The 16,943-nt window shown below is 49.5% G+C and overlaps 5 protein-coding genes across 5 annotated transcripts; 3 read left to right on the top strand and 2 right to left on the bottom strand.

The window, feature by feature from the left end:
- Window positions 1-257: 257 nt before the first annotated feature.
- EI90DRAFT_1066356 (Carboxylesterase) lies at window positions 258-2,295 on the top strand. Its single transcript, XM_039051456.1, has 6 exons — window positions 258-919; window positions 972-1,157; window positions 1,227-1,410; window positions 1,477-1,597; window positions 1,680-2,047; window positions 2,136-2,295. The coding sequence occupies exons 1-6, from the start codon at window positions 542-544 to the stop codon at window positions 2,192-2,194; spliced, it is 1,296 nt and encodes a 431-aa protein (XP_038915942.1). The 5' UTR covers window positions 258-541; the 3' UTR covers window positions 2,195-2,295.
- Window positions 2,296-6,046: 3,751 nt separating this feature from the next.
- On the top strand, window positions 6,047-13,004 carry EI90DRAFT_3016550 (uncharacterized protein; the record flags this gene model as incomplete). Its single annotated transcript, XM_039057005.1, has 14 exons — window positions 6,047-6,097; window positions 6,189-6,279; window positions 6,348-6,434; window positions 6,586-6,731; window positions 6,960-7,031; window positions 7,149-7,428; window positions 7,523-7,643; window positions 7,732-8,024; window positions 8,090-9,117; window positions 9,211-10,612; window positions 10,942-11,235; window positions 11,341-12,372; window positions 12,456-12,638; window positions 12,721-13,004. 14 exons carry the CDS (start codon window positions 6,047-6,049, stop codon window positions 13,002-13,004), a joined length of 5,364 nt encoding a protein of 1,787 aa, XP_038915941.1.
- Window positions 13,005-13,938: 934 nt separating this feature from the next.
- On the top strand, window positions 13,939-14,688 carry EI90DRAFT_3058604 (uncharacterized protein). The gene has a single exon (XM_039060381.1). It carries the CDS (start codon window positions 14,050-14,052, stop codon window positions 14,542-14,544), a length of 495 nt encoding a protein of 164 aa, XP_038915940.1. The 5' UTR covers window positions 13,939-14,049; the 3' UTR covers window positions 14,545-14,688.
- Window positions 14,689-15,199: 511 nt separating this feature from the next.
- EI90DRAFT_3058598 (uncharacterized protein) lies at window positions 15,200-16,246 on the bottom strand. The gene is made up of 5 exons (XM_039060380.1): window positions 16,178-16,246; window positions 15,858-16,121; window positions 15,736-15,796; window positions 15,609-15,684; window positions 15,200-15,545 (listed from the first exon to the last, which is right to left on the bottom strand). The coding sequence occupies exons 2-5, from the start codon at window positions 15,911-15,913 to the stop codon at window positions 15,280-15,282; spliced, it is 459 nt and encodes a 152-aa protein (XP_038915939.1). The 5' UTR covers window positions 15,914-16,121; window positions 16,178-16,246; the 3' UTR covers window positions 15,200-15,279.
- EI90DRAFT_3280876 (Glyoxalase/Bleomycin resistance protein/Dihydroxybiphenyl dioxygenase) lies at window positions 15,607-16,910 on the bottom strand. The gene is made up of 7 exons (XM_039066787.1): window positions 16,810-16,910; window positions 16,743-16,754; window positions 16,637-16,684; window positions 16,457-16,580; window positions 16,178-16,388; window positions 16,097-16,121; window positions 15,607-16,040 (listed from the first exon to the last, which is right to left on the bottom strand). The coding sequence occupies exons 1-7, from the start codon at window positions 16,840-16,842 to the stop codon at window positions 16,014-16,016; spliced, it is 480 nt and encodes a 159-aa protein (XP_038915938.1). The 5' UTR covers window positions 16,843-16,910; the 3' UTR covers window positions 15,607-16,013.
- Between the last annotated feature and the right edge of the window lie 33 nt (window positions 16,911-16,943).

Here is a 16,943-nt window from a genome sequence, read left to right as displayed (position 1 = left end):
CTCCCTGATGGAACCAAGGTGGATCATCCTTTTGAGGATGCCGGAATGTCCTCGCCTTCCTGAAAGCTGGAACCATGATGTTGGGAACCATCGGAATATCTTCCCCGCCTTCCTGACAGAACTGAGATGCCCCATCCCTCCGAGAACGACCGGAATGTCTTTCCCACCTTGCTGGTGGGACCAAGATCATGGCTTGTCCCTTTGAGAACGTCTAGAATGTTGTCCCCAGGATGGAGAGCGGCTGCAATATTCTCTAGACTCAAACTCTTCCCCATACAATGTCTCCGAATGGCCGGTTTGATCCTTAATTGCTCGTTCTATATCTTCCGCCACCGTTGCCACTTATTCATAACCTCCGCGAGACAATCCATGGCCCCGTTTCCCTATATAATCGCGGTTTTTGCTTACATCCCAGCCCCCCACATTGGAGAAAGCTGGGACCACCCCAACGCCACCGAAAACACAAAGCTTGAAATTCTCCTCCCCTACCACAGAGCGCCATTCACCTATCGGCAGCGTGCTCCACAAGCTGGGACTGACAATGGTGGCTGCGAAGATATCGATGAGAAACGTTCTCTTTGTGGTTCTTTCCCTGTGCCATTCAGTGTTTTCAATAACCCCCATTTGTCGTCCTCCGTTGTATGCGAGTCCGCAGAGGCCATTACTTGCATCTCACTGGGGGACCACCAACCTGGCCGGGCCTCAGGTCCAACTGGCTCAAGGCCTCGTTACAGGCGTCACTCAGAACTTCACTATAGGTACCACTCAAATTGGCCAGGATTATTTCCTGGGTATCCCCTATGCTCAGCCTCCATTGGGAGAGCTGAGGTTTGCGAAACCACAACCACTTAATGCGGATCCGAGCCACGAGATAGATGCCACGAAATACGGAAAAACATGTTTGCAACCGATCATCCCAGTGCGTTCTCGTGTTGATTTTCTTCCAGCTCTTGGAGACAATTTGTTTTTAGGGCATCACGTCGGGCAACCTAACATTGTCTGACTTGTCGGAGGATTGTCTTTCTATCAATGTCATTCGACCCTCAAATCAAGACAAGAGTCTTCCCGTGATGGTTTGGATTTATGGAGGAGCTTTTACTGTCGGCGCGTCGCAAGCATACAATGCCTCGGCGATCATCGGGCTGAGCGTTGTCCTGGTATGAGTATTCCGTTCTGGAGTCTCAACCCCACTTCCTGATTCGCAACACTGTTGTGACTACGTTCAGAACGAGCCAGTCATCTTCGTCTCCTTCAATTACCGTATGAATGCTTTTGGCTTTCTTGGTGCTCCTGAACTGGTCGATCCTTCCATCGGAACGCTCAACGCTGGCTTACACGATATGATTGCCGCATTGGAATGGGTGCAGGAAAATATTGGCGCTTTTGGAGGAAATAAGGATCGAGTAACAGGTAAGTTCTGATCGATTTGCAACAGCAATATTATTCAACCTGAATTTTAATCTTCGACCTGTCAAGTGTTTGGTCAATCGGCAGGTGCGATGGGGATTGGGTCTCTCCTTGTCGCTGGAGGCGGGGATTATGTAAAACAGCACAACTTATTCCAGGGTGCTATTATGCAGAGCGGAGGTCCAGCAGGGTAAATTTACCTCACCCCCACTTTCGATTCCTTCACTGATGTTCAACCTTTTCTTGCGATCATCGTTCCATTCCACTGCCAGTGTCCCTACTCCCAGCCCTAATGCATCCGATCTCTTACGCTGGACAAATACCTTCGCTGAGGTAGCAGGTTGTCCCTCCTCCGGATCCAACTCTTCGATCATATCATGCCTTCGTTCAAAACCCTCTGAACTACTTTTCCTAGCTTCTTTCCTCGTAGTGTATTTTACTGTGGATACCGGGGCGCTCACTGTGCTCCCTTTCACCCGAGTGATGGATGGTTTTTTTTTCGAGGAAGGTGCAGCAGAAGAAGTTAGAAGGGGTAATGTAGCAACTGTACCTATCATTTCGGGGTGCACTCTCGACGAAGGGACGGTATTCGCTCCCCACTCACTTAATTCTTCGGAAGAAATGAAGACTTATTTGCAAGGTTCGTCGTCCTTGGCATTTCTCCGTGGGGGAAATCTCCATATGCAGAAATTTACGTTGCTTCTATTCCGTTTGTCTTGTTGATGCAGGATTGCTTTACGCTACTGACCCGACGCCAGAACAAGGGAGCTCCTCGACAACCTTTTGAAGTTATACCCTGATGATCCCACGATTGGGAGTCCCTATGATCCAGTCGGGGCGAGTAAGGACGACCGATTCTTTGGGCCGTACAATCAATACAAGAGGACTGCAAGTATATATGGGGATTCTGTCTTTCACAGTGGTGTGTACCATCTACTTTGACGGGAGCTTCGGGAGAGCTTCTAGAGCGAGGAATGCTTGGCACTGGGGTTCACTTTATCTCATGGGGAAAATTACATAGGTCGACGCGCTTTGCTGGATGCGTATGTCAAGGGCAGTGATGCGTCCTATCCGGCATGGACGTACCATTACATCCAAGTGACTCCAGGTGAAAAACCATATTTGGGTGTCCCCCACTCAAGTGAGCTTCCGGCGGGTGAGTGGCAATGATCCTTCCCCAACGTTTCACTCCAGAGTAGGATTCTGATATTCATGCCCTCGCTTGCATCAATCGCGCTCATAGTATTTGGCTGGTACGCTATCCAGGATCTAGCCTCCGGGACGTCAAGGGATATAGGCAGGACCTCGTGGCACATGGTCAAGGCCTGGCTCGCCTTTGCGAATTCCTTTGACCCTAACCGTTCAGATTGTAAGTGGCCCCCTCCCCACTCCCGCTCCCTTCCAGAAGTTTGAGGGATTGCTTGCATCTGACTCAGTGCCCAATTGGCCCAAGTACGGAGAGCAACGCCAGATGCTAGAAATAAAGAATGGGACCTCAGGTTCCAGCGTCATCATAGACGATTTCCGGAAGGATGGAATAGAATTTTTGGGGAGTAAGGAATGGACGGACGCGTTCAACTTCTAGAAGGTACAACTTTTTTTTTCTTCCACCGATGATCTAGGAAACTGGAACCCAATGCTTGACGTACACAATATTCAAGAGGGCTGACTTTCATGTAACATGTACGGACTTCGATTGTTTGATCACACCTGCAATATATCGCAATGTTTCACTGTGGCACCCTGATTGATCTGCAAGCATCGTGTTCATATCGCCTGTGTATATGTATCAACTAGCCAAGGCATCTGACCGTTTGAGGATCAGCGAAGGGTCTGGCCATCATAGAGACCACCACCACACCGATTTGCTGCCAATTTCCTGGGGGAGACATTGGGACGTCTCGTAATTAGGGATAACTATCTCATGAGAGATCTCCCAATTCTTCCGATCTCTCTCGTGCAGATTGCTGCTACTGGAGGCACTAACTGGAGGCAGCAGTTCAGCGATTTGAACCTCTGGCCTGTTGGGAGAAGGCTAAAAACGGGAACAACTGTTCCTTTCCTATACTGGTGATATCATCCAAAGAGAAGAGCTGGAACAAAGCATAAGGGACTGGAAGGGCTTCCCTAGGGCGCTTTCGATGCACAATGTTCGAGTGGTCTTGCTATTTGCAGAAATTTTTCATATCTTTCTTTCGCTAGCTTGCTGTGTGTACTACTCAGGGAGGTGAGAGTTACGTTAGCGCGCCGTGTTACTTACATAACACGCTCGTCGAACGGGATGGACTTCTGGGTGGGTCTATAAGGCGATACCGCTTACAGTGTCAGATTCTGTCCGCCACACAGAAGAAAGTTTTGGTGCCCAAAAATCAGTTGATTTTCCTCAATCCTCCTGCCCAGTGCCTGTTGCCACGCTGGTTCGGAATGAGCTACACCAGTAGCCCTGCCCAAAAGTAATGAGTATAGTACAGAGAGCTCCTGCGTAGCGACTGAAACTCAGACCGCCTTCTGATCGGACTCACGGAATCGGGGGATCCAAAGTGGTTAATCTTCTGGTACAAGCAGGAGGATTGAACTCACGAAGCACGAACACCATCTTGAGAGCGCAAATCGAGAGCCATGCATTGTACTCACCATTCCTTGAAGCGGCGCGCGGCCCCTCTCTCTGAGTGACCAAGCGAGTTCCCTTAGCCTTTTAAAAAAAATAGTACTGCCTGCGCTTCAAAGGAATGGAGAATTGGAGCGCATGGCTTCTCCGTATGACGTTCGTGGTTCGTGAGTCCGTTCAGTTCAACCCACTCTGCCCAGAACTATGGCTCAGGCCTTGGTTCTGTATTGCCAGATTCGATCATCGATCGCTACGCTTAGTGCCGCACATTCCTTGGCTATCATTCCCCTGGCATCAACCTAAATCTTAGGCCTCAACGCAGTGAGACGTCACATATACGATAGGAGGTGACCAAGAATATCGGAGTAATTCAGATGAGAATGCGATCGAAAATTAGGGTGACAGTACTGACTTCGGAACAGACAATTCCCCCTCAATAACGGGGCGTTGTTCGGGCGCCGTGAATGCAGTAAATGACCAACCTATACTCCGATCCGTGGAACCGGGGATCAAATCGGAGATGGAAGAAATAAAGATCTCCGTCCTTAGTATCAAAAAAAAAAATGCACAAAAGCGTAGCTCGCTGCGGAAAAGCTTTATAGGGGCTACTTGGTTCGGTGGGGGATGTTACGTAATGGTCATTGGCGCTGCGTGCATGCGTAGACATGACGTAAAACGTGTTTGGGGTATGTATTAAAGTGCGCGGTTAAGGGGCTGAGGGGTCCGGATAGATGATTGGCTGGCGGCCGTGGCTCGTGGCGAGAAACGGAGCGTTCGAAAGCATATGTTTATCGCAGTTCTATAGTTTTTGGCCTCGTTGCGTGAAGCGGGCGTACCAAAAATAAGGTCACTTTGAAAGAACTCGTGGTCTGTTGGCTTGGCTACATACAAAATACGTAGGTAGCCGGGACAGCGGGTGTATGCGTGACATGAGGATCGATTCGGTCCGTCGCGGCCGATGCTTATATGTTGAGTACTAGTGACTAGTCAAGACTGGCTGACATTGCTTCTTTCCGATCAGAGGTCGAATTGATTGAGGGAAATACTAACCAGGCTGGAAAAATATCGCGCGTGACCACAGTAACTTAGCCGCCGCGGAGAATTAATTAACAATATTAGATAGGCTGATCACCTGCCTAGGAGGATTACGCCAAGCGAGTGGGAGCCGAAAGTGCATGCGTCTCCTAAGGCTATATGTAACACGATAGCCACAGAGAGTGTAAAGCAGAATAAATTGTACCTTGCACCACCCCCGCCGAGTCAGAGAGGAACTCCGAATTCACTCGCGAAACAATCGCGTGAATATAAACACGCAACACATGATCCACATCGAGGTAAGGCAAAAACACTCTATAAGAGGAATTTTAGTGATGTCACATGTTTTGTACATTTGAAACTATTAAAATTCACATGTTTCTTTTCACCCTAGAGGGAGACAATCATATGGAACGCATTGAATTTTTACGGTTGCCAATGATGAGTGTTAATGTGACCTTCTCCTAGTCCTCCAAGTCACTTATTTCCGCTCCAAAAACTCGTCATCCATCTCCTTCAAGTCATCCATCCAACTCATCATCATCTTGGACAAATCTCTTGGACAAAGACCTAAGCCAACGCCAGCAGTGCTTACCGCGTGTAACATTATCCAGAAGTGCTCCTTTTTTGCGCCCTTTTTCTTTTCCATGCGTATGCCCGTATCCAAATATCTGGACCTCTGAAAAACTCTTCTTTACCCTCGATCATCAACGAGTTCTTAGCTGTGCTCTCGACAACTGTCTAAACTCACACACTATTGTGTCACTGACTTTGAACCTCCTGCAGTGATCTGCCTTCATTGCGCTTGGGCTTTGGTCGTTCCCCCCTTTTTTTCGTTCTCCCTGGCTTGTCGCACTGTTCATCAATCTAGTTCTCTCGCCTGCAAGTGTTGGAAACGTAGCATCAATTTATAACTTGCTCGAATCCCTTATTCCCTACCTAGTGGTAGATCTATCACCGCAAATCCTAGTCCTTTTCTAAAAGTTTGAACCAAATATGCTGGAGCATATTGTCGGTCGGCCAAGTTTGGGGTTGAAGAGAGCCCAGGTGTGTGCGATGCAATTGTTTGTCATCTTTGGTACTCAACGGAATTTTGTCATATGCACAACCACCCATGGGTGATGATGATGACCATTAGATCGTACTCGTCTTAACGTTCTGGATATGGCGCCTAATTCGTGGAGGTCCAAATGGTCCTGGGATTTTCAGCAAGTTTAACGTCTACCTCAGTACGTGTTCCTTCTTTCCTTCCCACTACTACACCTTTCTCTCTGACTTTGACGACATGGATGCGCAGAGAGATTCACACCATGGCAAATTATCCTATCCACGTTATCCATCATGTACGCGTCAAGGAATATCGATTGTATCATCGGGTTAGCCGGTACGGTTCCCCCTCCCCTCCCTCTTCTCCCCCTTCCCCCTTTCTCATTCATCATCTCTCACCGATTCAAACACAACTAATGCTATTATCCCTCTCCTTACCCCCTTAACCCTAATAGCACCCGATCCCCACTCACACCTCTACAAACCAGACTTTTATCGAGCGACTTGGATCGTGACTGCTCTGGATGCAGCTTTTGCAAGTTGCATCCCGATCCGACCCAAGTTTTTAAGGGATCTAATGAGCATTTTGTTCACTGGGTATTATTTGGTGTTTGCGGGCGATGCGGATGAAAAGGTATGTTGTTTATGGGGTTTTTTGTTTTTTGAGGATCACTGATCTATTTCCTTTGGGGCTTTTTTTTTTGGGGGGGGATTATATATCGTTGTTGGGATGATACTCGGCGTTCGGGGGGACTTGGACCGTTTCGTTATGCGGCTTTATTGGATATTCTCCCAACTTGCGATCTCTGTTATCATGCTTTTTTTTTTTGGTGCGGTCTGGGGTGTGGCTTGGGGTGAGCAGCTCCGGAGGTTTAGGGCAGTTTGTAGCGTCGAGATGTTCAGGGCAACTTGGGAGAAGACGTCTAATCCATACGTACGTCTTACATCCCGCTTTCTAAATCGCCTCTTTTTTTTCTAATTTTTTCTTATTTTTCTCTCTCCTTTTTTCTCGTCTCTCTTCTTCTCACAATTGCCCAACAAAAAAAAACAGCTCCGAGTCATCGGTTACTTCGACAGACCACGCCTCCCCGTCGTCCAAACCCTTCACATTCCCCGCCCAGCCTCTTCCAAACATTCGATACCCATCAAAATAAAGTTATTTTTTTCGAGAACGGAGAGGGAGTTGGCTTGGATGAACGAATTGGTGTTGGATTTACCGGGGGGAGGGTTTGTCTGTATGAGTCCCGAACATCATGAGGAAAGGTTGAGGAATTGGTGTGTGAGGATTGGGAGACCTGTGGTTTCGGTTAATTATGGGAAGGCACCGGAATGTGAGTTTTACTGTGAACCTTTTTTTTGTCGGTTTCTTTAAGAAAAAAAATGGTGGCTTTTGTGATGAGGTTGATGGTTTAATTTTTTGTGTAGATCCGTACCCATGGGCGATCGAGGAATGTTTTGATGCGTATAAGGTACTGATGGAGACGAAGGGGAGCGTGATTGGTATGTCGGGACGGTCGTTACGGATTATTCTCAGTGGAGATTCCGCGTATGTGCTTAATTTTTTTTCTCCCCATCCCCCCCTCCCTCTCTCTCCTTGGGGTTCCTTGTTCACTTTGGGGAACTTTCATTTGTAGTGGTGGCAATCTTGTCGCGACGACGATGTTCAAGATTCTCGAATACAACAACCCGACGCTCGGGCGAACTTTCATCGTTCCTCCTACCCCTTCCATTCCCAGCTCTGCACCTACCCCAGCAACCCCAAGCACCGTTCAAAATCCATCCACGAACCCTTCTTCCACTTCCCCCATAATGACAAACTCTCGATCCCGTTCACCGTCAACTCCACTTCCACTCCCAATCGCACTCGTCTTGGCATATCCAGCGCTTGATTTCAACTTTACGTCCTGGATGACACCTTCTAATCTACGTGTGTTGAGGGCTGAGCATGAGAAGAGTGCGACTAGTTTGAGTTCACTTTTGACGCAACAAAAGGATCACTTTTTGATGAAGAAGAGTCCGTTGAGCGTTGTTGGGGATGTGGATGTTGGTCGGGGAAAGGGCATGGAGGGAAAAGGGGGAAAAGAGATGGGGGGAGTGTGAAAGAGAGGAGGGTGAGGAGACAGAGGAGTTGGGCTGGACGGTTGTTGAGCGTTGGAGGTGGGGGAGAGCCGATCTCACCCGTTACGAAGAAGGGCGGGAAGGGACTGTTTGGTTGGGATGGGGATGGACATCGTGGAAATGGGAATGAAAGTGCGGATCTGGAGAGGGGTTCACTCGTTGCTCCGAAGGAAGTGCCTTCCGTTACATCGGAGACCCCTAACGCGGTGGCGGCGGCGGTGGTGGTCAAACAGAACGGAGGCGATCATGTAGCTATGCCTGCGAGCGGCACTGGCACTGGCACTGGCACGGCTGCTACCTTTGCACCAGCTGGTGTGACTCGTCAAGTTGGGACTGGGAAAGGGGTCAGTGCAAGTTTTCGTGCGAGGGTGTTAAGTCGCGTAAGCGAGGTGAACGATCTTGCTATTGATACGAACGTCACTGGCAATTCTACTCCTGCTCGCGTCAATGGCGCAGGCCCACAGGCTGGGCGTTCATCGCCTCCACGACAGATGCAAGTTGGCGGCGGCGGCGGCCCCTGGGAAAATGTGTTTAGTTCTGGAGAGGATGAGGATGAGGGGGGGTCGTCCCATACTCTTCCTTCTCCCGCGAAGAAGGACACGTCCCTTTCTGCTACTGAGGGCGTTATTGAGGAAGAAGATGACGGGGGGAACGAGAGCGACGACGAGGAAGACGAGGAAGACGAGGAAGATGATTGGCATGTAAGATATGGGAGGATGGAAGATAAGGATAAGCCCCTTTCTGCTAGGGTGCTTTATTCTGATGGGGATGACGAGAAAGGCAAGGAGAAAGAACGTAGTGGGAAGAAAGAGGCGAAAATGAACAAGGTTCCCATTGGGACGAGGGTGACTATGACCAGTCGAGCGGCCTTCTTTACTGATAGGATTATCTCTCCTGCGATGGTGAGTCCCGACTTGGGGGGGAGTGTTTCTCTATTGCTACTTGGCTGATGATGCCCCCATGCCCGTCCCCGTGCCCGTGATTTTTGATCCCAGATGCGCGCGATGGCCATCCTCTACGTTGGACCGAAGCACAATCCGGATTTCATGACGGATTATTACATCTCCCCGATATTTGCGCCTTCCCATCTCCTTTCGCATTTTCCACCTGTGCTTATGATTTGTGGTGAGAGGGATCCATTTGTGGATGATACTATCATCTTTGGTGGGAAGATTCGCGAAGCGAAACGTATGCGTAAGACGGAACTTCGTGCTGGTGTGGGTGGCGAATCGTTGCGGCTATCGTCTATGAACCCCTCTGCGAAAGAACGAGAGCGTGAAAGACTTTTGAATGAGAAGGAATCGGATTGGGTTGATATGCGGCTTGTGGAAGGATGGGGACATGGATTTTTGCAGATGACGGCGTTGCTACCGAGAGCAAAGTTGTTGATCAACGAAATGGCTGATTGGATGGGAGACCGATTTGCAACCAGTAGTTCTGCTTCTGCATCGGGTTCGGCCTTATCCACCGTCCCTGGAAGGGCCATTCGAGCTGGTTTCACTCATAAACGACCCGGATCACCCCGAAGGCCTGAGTTTTCACGTCGAGCTAGTACCGGGTCTGGTGGTGGTGATGGAACCCCCGCTTTGGTTAATGGTGATGGAAACACGAGTTTCAAAGGCGCTCAACCCATATTCCCTCTCCCTTCTGCGTCACCCGTTATTGGCACTAGCTCGCCACCTTCAGGTGTGTCCCCGACTGCTAGGATGGTGCCCATGAACAGAATCATAAGTGAAGAGCTCTCATCTACATCTGCTCAATCGACTGAGACGGAACGTGATGCGCCGTTGTCGTTTACTCCTCGAAAAAACCGTTCACCACCGCCGCCACCGAGCCAAACTTCATTTGGTGTTGGTAGTAATGCAGTCGATCTAATAACCTCACCCTCCGGTGCTTCTCCACAGCTACGACGTACTGCTATGCCAGTTAAGCCTGATGCATCAGTAGCATCAGTTGGTGAACTGCCCAGCGCTCGGCCGTCGAACTCAGCCACCCCGACGCTGTTGAACCCCGGGGCTAACCGTACAAGTCAAAGTCCAGTGGAGAATGCAAGCGAGATGCTAAAACAGACGGTGTCGCCATCGCGACAACCTCCAATAATAATACCCCCATTATTGGGGCCATCTATGCCCAACTCGACAATGGGAGGGGCGACAACGGGGGCTGTGTTGCTTTCGGAAGCAGAACTCATACGACGACGACGAGCCCAGGCTGTGTTTGGTATGGGTGAAATGATGACCGCATCAGCTGTGCAAGAGAGGGAATTGAATTCAGAGGCGGCTGACAACGATGGGCGATCTGATGGTCTTGTTGGTGGTGGTACTGGTAAGAAAGCATGCGCTGGTGGCGCTACAAGCAATAATTTTGATGGCATGGCGAACTCGATCAATGCCAATGGTGTGTGAAATCGAACTTTGGTTCGTGGTCGCCATCGTCCAATTTGATTATCGTTTTTTCTGTTTATGGTATTGATGGGGAATGTGTGTGTGTGTCGTTTTTGTTCGTATTTGTTTGTTGAGTTTGAGAATCTCATCAATTCGGTTCGCGGGCGGCACTGTATAACTCCATTTACGATGAGAAAATGTGTTCTGGCGACGTGGTTGTTTTTGTTGTTTTTGAAATGATTTTGCGTGAACCAAGCTAGGTGGCAGATCCATCTATTCTCAGGGTCTGATGGGTTGGCAGGAGTGAGGCTGTTCTGCCGTGTTCGCGATTTCCATATTTAGCCTTGCTCTCTTGGAACCAGCAGAGCCACACACCAGCTCGGGGTCGTCAAGGGGGCTGTGCGAGTCCTCACTTTGTTTTGCCCAGCCACTGCGACCCAATCGCTCCTTTCCTCAAAACCGAAGTGCCAAGCCACGACCTTCAAAGTCTTCTCAGTCAAAGCATGAGCACAACCCCGCTTGCCAGCATGAGTTTCGAACGCGGTTCTAACGGAAATACTGACGGAGATAACAATCCTCCTCGGTCAACATCACCCGCATCCACTTCATCGCTGAATACTCGCATCCGCGCTTCAGGTGTGTGTCCGGCGTCTAAGGCTCACTTTTTTTTTCTCCTGACAGACCAGTGCGATGACTAATGCTGCTCTTCTCTGTTCTCTTCATTTTATAAATGTCTCACAGCCTATTCTGCAACCCTCCCTCCTCAAAATCCTCCTCCCAACTTGGCTCCTCAACCTTCGACAAGTCAAGCCCCAGAACTCTATCATCCACCTCATCACAACATTATGCGTAATCCCACAGCAGGCCCCGCAGGCTATTTTGGTCAACAGTTACCAGTCATACTTCATGATTATCCAACACCGCATCATCAATCGAATGCCCGTGGCAGTGGCAAGGACGAGGAAGAAGATGTCGAAGAAGATGACGATGTTCGAAAGACATTGCAAGATATCCTTCCTGGTGAAGATGCTCCCGACAGTGACCGAGATGAAGAAAAAAGGCGCCGGTCGATGGCTTACCCTGCGCATATGGGTCCTTCTTATCCCTTTAACCCTCATCTAAATGGTTCCGCAGGCAGCGCGCGCTCACCTCCGCATATGAATCACGCTACCTCCTCTCGATCCCCTCCTCCTGCACCTCCTCCGCAAGCCCCACTTCCTGCTACATACTTCCCCAGTAATTCAGCCGAGTTGAACGCTGCTTGGGCTACCAAAGCTGCCTGGATGGGTCCGCTCCCGCCATCTAACGGGCCTCCGACAAAACGTAAACGTGGATTATCACCGGGTGGCCGGCACGCTCGCCGTTCTCCTCCTCTCGAGTCGATTAAACTTCGTGTGATGGATCAAGGAACTTCTTCTTTCACAGATATCACACTCGACGAGAATGGAAACGCGATTCACCAGACGACGGTTGTGAAGGATATCGATGCGCCCCTAAGGTCTCGTAGCTTAGGCGAGGATCACAGCGAAGTCGCGAGCGAGAACGGCGCTGAGGTTGGAGGTGCCGATCGTGGATCGCCTAGCGGTAGTCAATCGGGAGATGCTACAGGACCTGGAGGTACCCGTTTACCACCTATCATGCAAGTTGAAAAGCACGTCGTCACGACTACAGCCACTCAGCAAGCTAGCGCCAGCCGACGAAGGAACGATGCGTTATTCAAGTGTCCCGTTCCGGGATGTGGAAGTACTTTCACAAGACGATTCAATTTGCGAGGTGAGATATCTGGGGCCGTGGCTGTCCTAAGTTCATTATCGAACGAGCATTATGACTGAAGTTGCGATATCTCTGGCTCTTAGGTCACCTACGATCGCATACCGAGGAGCGACCTTTCGTGTGCGAATGGCCTGGATGCGGTAAATCATTTGCGAGGAAACACGATTGCAATCGTCATCAAAGCCTCCACTCTGCCCAGGGTGCCCAGCATACGTGCGGTGGCTGTGGCAAGTCGTTCTCCCGGACGGATGCTCTTAATCGACACCGTGCGTTCTCTCTCTCGATTACTTTTTCCATTTGTAACGTATTTGTTCTGACAATGATTCGACGCCTTTTATTTCACTCTAGTGCGCTCTGAAGGGGGAGCAGCATGCAAGAGAGCTGCCGCCGCCGCACAACGTAACAACGGGGGTGGCAGTGGCACGGAGGCTCGAGGATCATCTACCGCGGCTGCAGCTGTTGCTGCTGCCGCCGCGGCTGCGGCAGCTGTGGCGGCGGTGGCTGGCCACGCACTCGTGCCCATCAATCCTCACCCAGACGAGCACGTTCCACCTCCCCCCCCGCCCCCGAATGGACTCATCATTGATCACGAGTTTCCCTCGCAAGGGACGCCTCCTGCACCTCCTGTGTGAAATGGCAACTCGGCAACCTCCACTTTCCCCTTGCTTCCTCTGTTTTTCGAATCTGAGTATTTGTCAATACGTTACTTGAATATTGAACTTATTTCACCTGTGCTCCTTCATACCTCTACTCGGTCATATTTCAGTCCTTGGTGCTCCTTTCGGTTTCGGTCTATATTTCTGTTATTTACAACCTAAACCCCGTTCAATATGAACGAACGAGTCTTACCTGAATCTCTCAGCTTTGCTTTCGTGTCCTGTAGGTATGATGACCTCTCTTAGATATCCTGACTGTACTCTCTTTGCGGGGTTGCTGTGGAACACCGCACCACTGTCTGCTTTCTCTATTATGATAACTGGGACTTTTCATTGTTATCATTCTTTCAACTACGCCAAGTACCTGTAGTATTGTACCCCACTGCTACCAATGTCCACCCACCCAAAAACAAAACCCGAATGCACTCCAAACATTACATGACAGACATGAACGCCCACAATAATAACACCACAGAAAAAAGCATTTATCATTATATATATATCATCATTACAACAAAGACCAAAAATAACACCACAGAGGGATGGTGCAAACAAAAAGAAGGGAAAAGAAAAGACACCATCAGAAGCACCTCAACTGTCCCCAGTAATGAGCTTAACCCGAAGGAAAAGTCCAGAACGGATCTGTCATCGAGCTCACCTACTCCACCATGAGAAGGTAACGAGCATGTTCTCGGATAAAGACAGTGAAGCTGGTTTCATCGATTGGTGTTTGTAGATGAGGATAATTACAGTCCTCGACCAACTTTTTGCAATCAACTGTGAATGTATCCTGCGTGAGTGTGGTCTGAAGAAACGGGAACATCGTGTAACAGTGATGCTTTTATACTTTTATGAAGTAAACATCTGTGCGATGCAACAAAGTTACAGTTGTGGGATGATTATGTAAGGAATCGATCTTTGGTTTCCTGCTGCGACCGCTACGAACCTTTCACGAAGCTCTATACTCTTGACTAATTAATAATGAGGCGGTCGTGGATCACATCCGATTGGAAACCTGGTTATGTGGCACGAGGTTATCATTCATGTGGAAATGGCTGACGGGATGGACGGCTCCACGCAGCGTTTTATGAACTACTCACCTATTCTATCAATTTCTATAATGTGCGAGCCGCCTACTTTCCCGGAAGAATGTCCAATTTCGTGCCCCCTGCGCTTGTGTAGGTTGATGGGAGTGCCCCGGACTTCACAAAGACACGGCCGATCAGCCAAGTTGGGGCTGTGGATTGAAGTGCATCTGATCAGCGCCACGGCCTTGGATCCGCGACGAGCTTTGGATCGAAATCTGTCTAGATCTCTTAGCAGTGTTTCTCCGTGGATCAGTGACAAGAGGGGACCAGTTGATACATCGCATCTCAATTCTGATGGGCTTTCCTCCCGGATGAAACGAAACAATGCCATTTATCGACAAACGACGAACACCCAGGGACTGCATCATAGCGAGGCTCCTCTCTCTACATCGTTGGGAAGGGGGCAGGAAATTTACGGCGAGGCCTAGACGCGGTCGAGCAGGAGTGCGTGTTAGACGCGCGGGGTATACTATACCGCCTCCTGTGTTAGGAAAGGGAGATGCTTCTTCTTGTGTGCTCGCAGCGCCTTACGAATTAAACTGCGGGAACTGTGGTAACACGATATCCATGCGCCTATTGCAGTGCTGAGGATGCGATCGTTCCCACTCACGCGAATTGCGTCTGTAACGCCCCCCGTGCGAGCGCCCAGTAGGCGACCCCGATCGTTACGTTAGCTCCCGATTACCCGGACTGATACCCCTGACCGAGGCAGTATCTACCATTGAGGAACTACGGGGGCCTTGAGGCTTTGAACGGTAGTTGTTGCCATGGCTTTTCATTTACCACAATAACTCAAGCTTCTGTCCTTCGAGTTGATTCCGCACGTATGTTGAGGACTCCAGTTTCCCCTCTACATGTGGTGTCTTGGCTAGATGACGTCCTCTTGTCCTTGTCTCATCCAATCGGCATGTTCAAGAACCCCCGCTTAGGGATCGTCATACCCTGGTATTCTTCAGTTCTCCTGTTGTTCAGTATAAATGCTTTTGCCATTTCCTGCAGGATGTGCGTAACAGCGGATAACCACGACATGCGCCTCTTTTGTTCCTGAACACATAGTGATAAACACCAAACGCTGCTGCAGAAAAGTGCGAGACGTCTAAGATTGCATTTGAACTAGCCTTTGCACAGCTGCCGCCGGGGATTTCACTCGTTGGGCCACGCATTCAGGCGGCGATGCCTGTAGATAAATTGTGCGTGTGGCTTTTCGCGGGGACAGGTGTCCGTAGAGTCATTGGATGCGATTGCGAGATCAAGGTTGGCTGTTGGCTGCATGGAACCGGCGAGTTCCTGACCGAATGAGGGAGGTAAGTTCCAGGGATGCGGGAATTAGGGTCGTATTCATCGGCGTAAGACCTCAAGATGGCGGTGAAAATGGTGAAATGGCGCAACGAGCTGAAGAAGTCTCGTAGTCTCCCTGCACAAGTTGTTCCTGTGCATTTCCGCTGAGCCTTGGATATCAGGATAACGAACTGTGACGACGACCCCTGCTTACCTTCTGTCAGCAAGGCGATGCTGAGATATTCGGCGCAGTAGAGTTGGCTTGGACGGCTACGGGTTCGCTGACTTATCTTTGCAATAATTAAACTTACGAGCTCTACTCAGTGATACTATCCAAATACCAGATTTTTTTCTCTTGCAGGTGTCCGCGCGCTCAACGAAACGCTAGCCGAACCCGGATGTCTGTATAGCGGGGTCGTAATAGCATTCAAATCCAACCCTCTGGGAGTGCGATATGGCATACTGAACAGGATGGTGCGGGTAATTACTGGGAGGTCTCCCGGAAAAAAGGTTCGCCATGTTCAGTACACTCTCGGCCCCGGCGGGCAAGAGGGTTTACATAGCGATAATTGGATTGATTGACAGCTTGTTACAATGAAAACTCGTTACATCGCAGCTCCTAGAGTCGAAGATCGCCCGGAACAACCTAAGAGAATTCAAAACTATGACAAATATTTGACATGTTTAACAACAACTATTCACCTCGATCCAATATCCATCAGGATCTCTACAAGTGAGGAGTCCAGTGATTAGATAGATAAACGAATAGCAGGGGTGACTCACAAAATGAATGCAATATTCTTCATTTTCCCATCAGTCAACCGCTTTTTGAACTGCACTCCAGACTTTTCGAATCGATCGCAAGCGGCGGCTATGTCATCGACACTGATAGCAATATGGCCGAAACCACGCCCTGGCTCCGTATTCCCTGATGCGTAGCCTTTGAAGTCAGGATCGGACTCAGTGCCGTGGTTGTGTGTCAGTTCAAGAACACCTGATGTGAGCGGAGGAATTCGGTGACAGTGAAAGACGTGGGCAGTCGCGGTTTGGGAGGCATATTACCTTCCCTAGCAAAGCGTCCCTGTGCCTTTTCCTCCTCAGTAAGGCCCTTCCCGTCATCGAACGCCAAGAAGTAGAGCGTGAAATCTCCACCATCGTGCTTAGCTAGAAATTCCATTCCGAGGACCTAACGAAGGGTGGGTGTTTTGGTTGGCAAGCAGATTGCGATAAAGCACAGCAGACCTCGGTGTAGAACTGAATGGATGCCTTGGGGTCCTTAACACGAAGCATCTATCGCAGGTGAGGATGGTTACACATGTATCGTCCAAAAGACTGACTGCATTCGCACAGTGTGATTAAACTGCACAATGTGGGTAAGTTTGGGAAACGTTGTCAAGCAGCGAAACGATAGACACCTTGAAATTCTGTGTTCCTTCGGGACGGGGCATCTTCAAGTGCAAGAAACGTTGGATGCAGGTGCTGATGTGCGCAAAAAATCGTTAAGTAATGATGTCATGCCCGATAAGTGCTGCGAACTCGTGATGCCACA

This window comes from Cantharellus anzutake (genome assembly GCF_015039405.1).
Source record: "Cantharellus anzutake strain C23 chromosome Unknown EI90scaffold_24, whole genome shotgun sequence".
Classification (NCBI taxonomy): Eukaryota; Fungi; Basidiomycota; class Agaricomycetes; order Cantharellales; family Hydnaceae; genus Cantharellus; species Cantharellus anzutake.
This window is presented reverse-complemented; position numbering and strand designations above follow the sequence as displayed.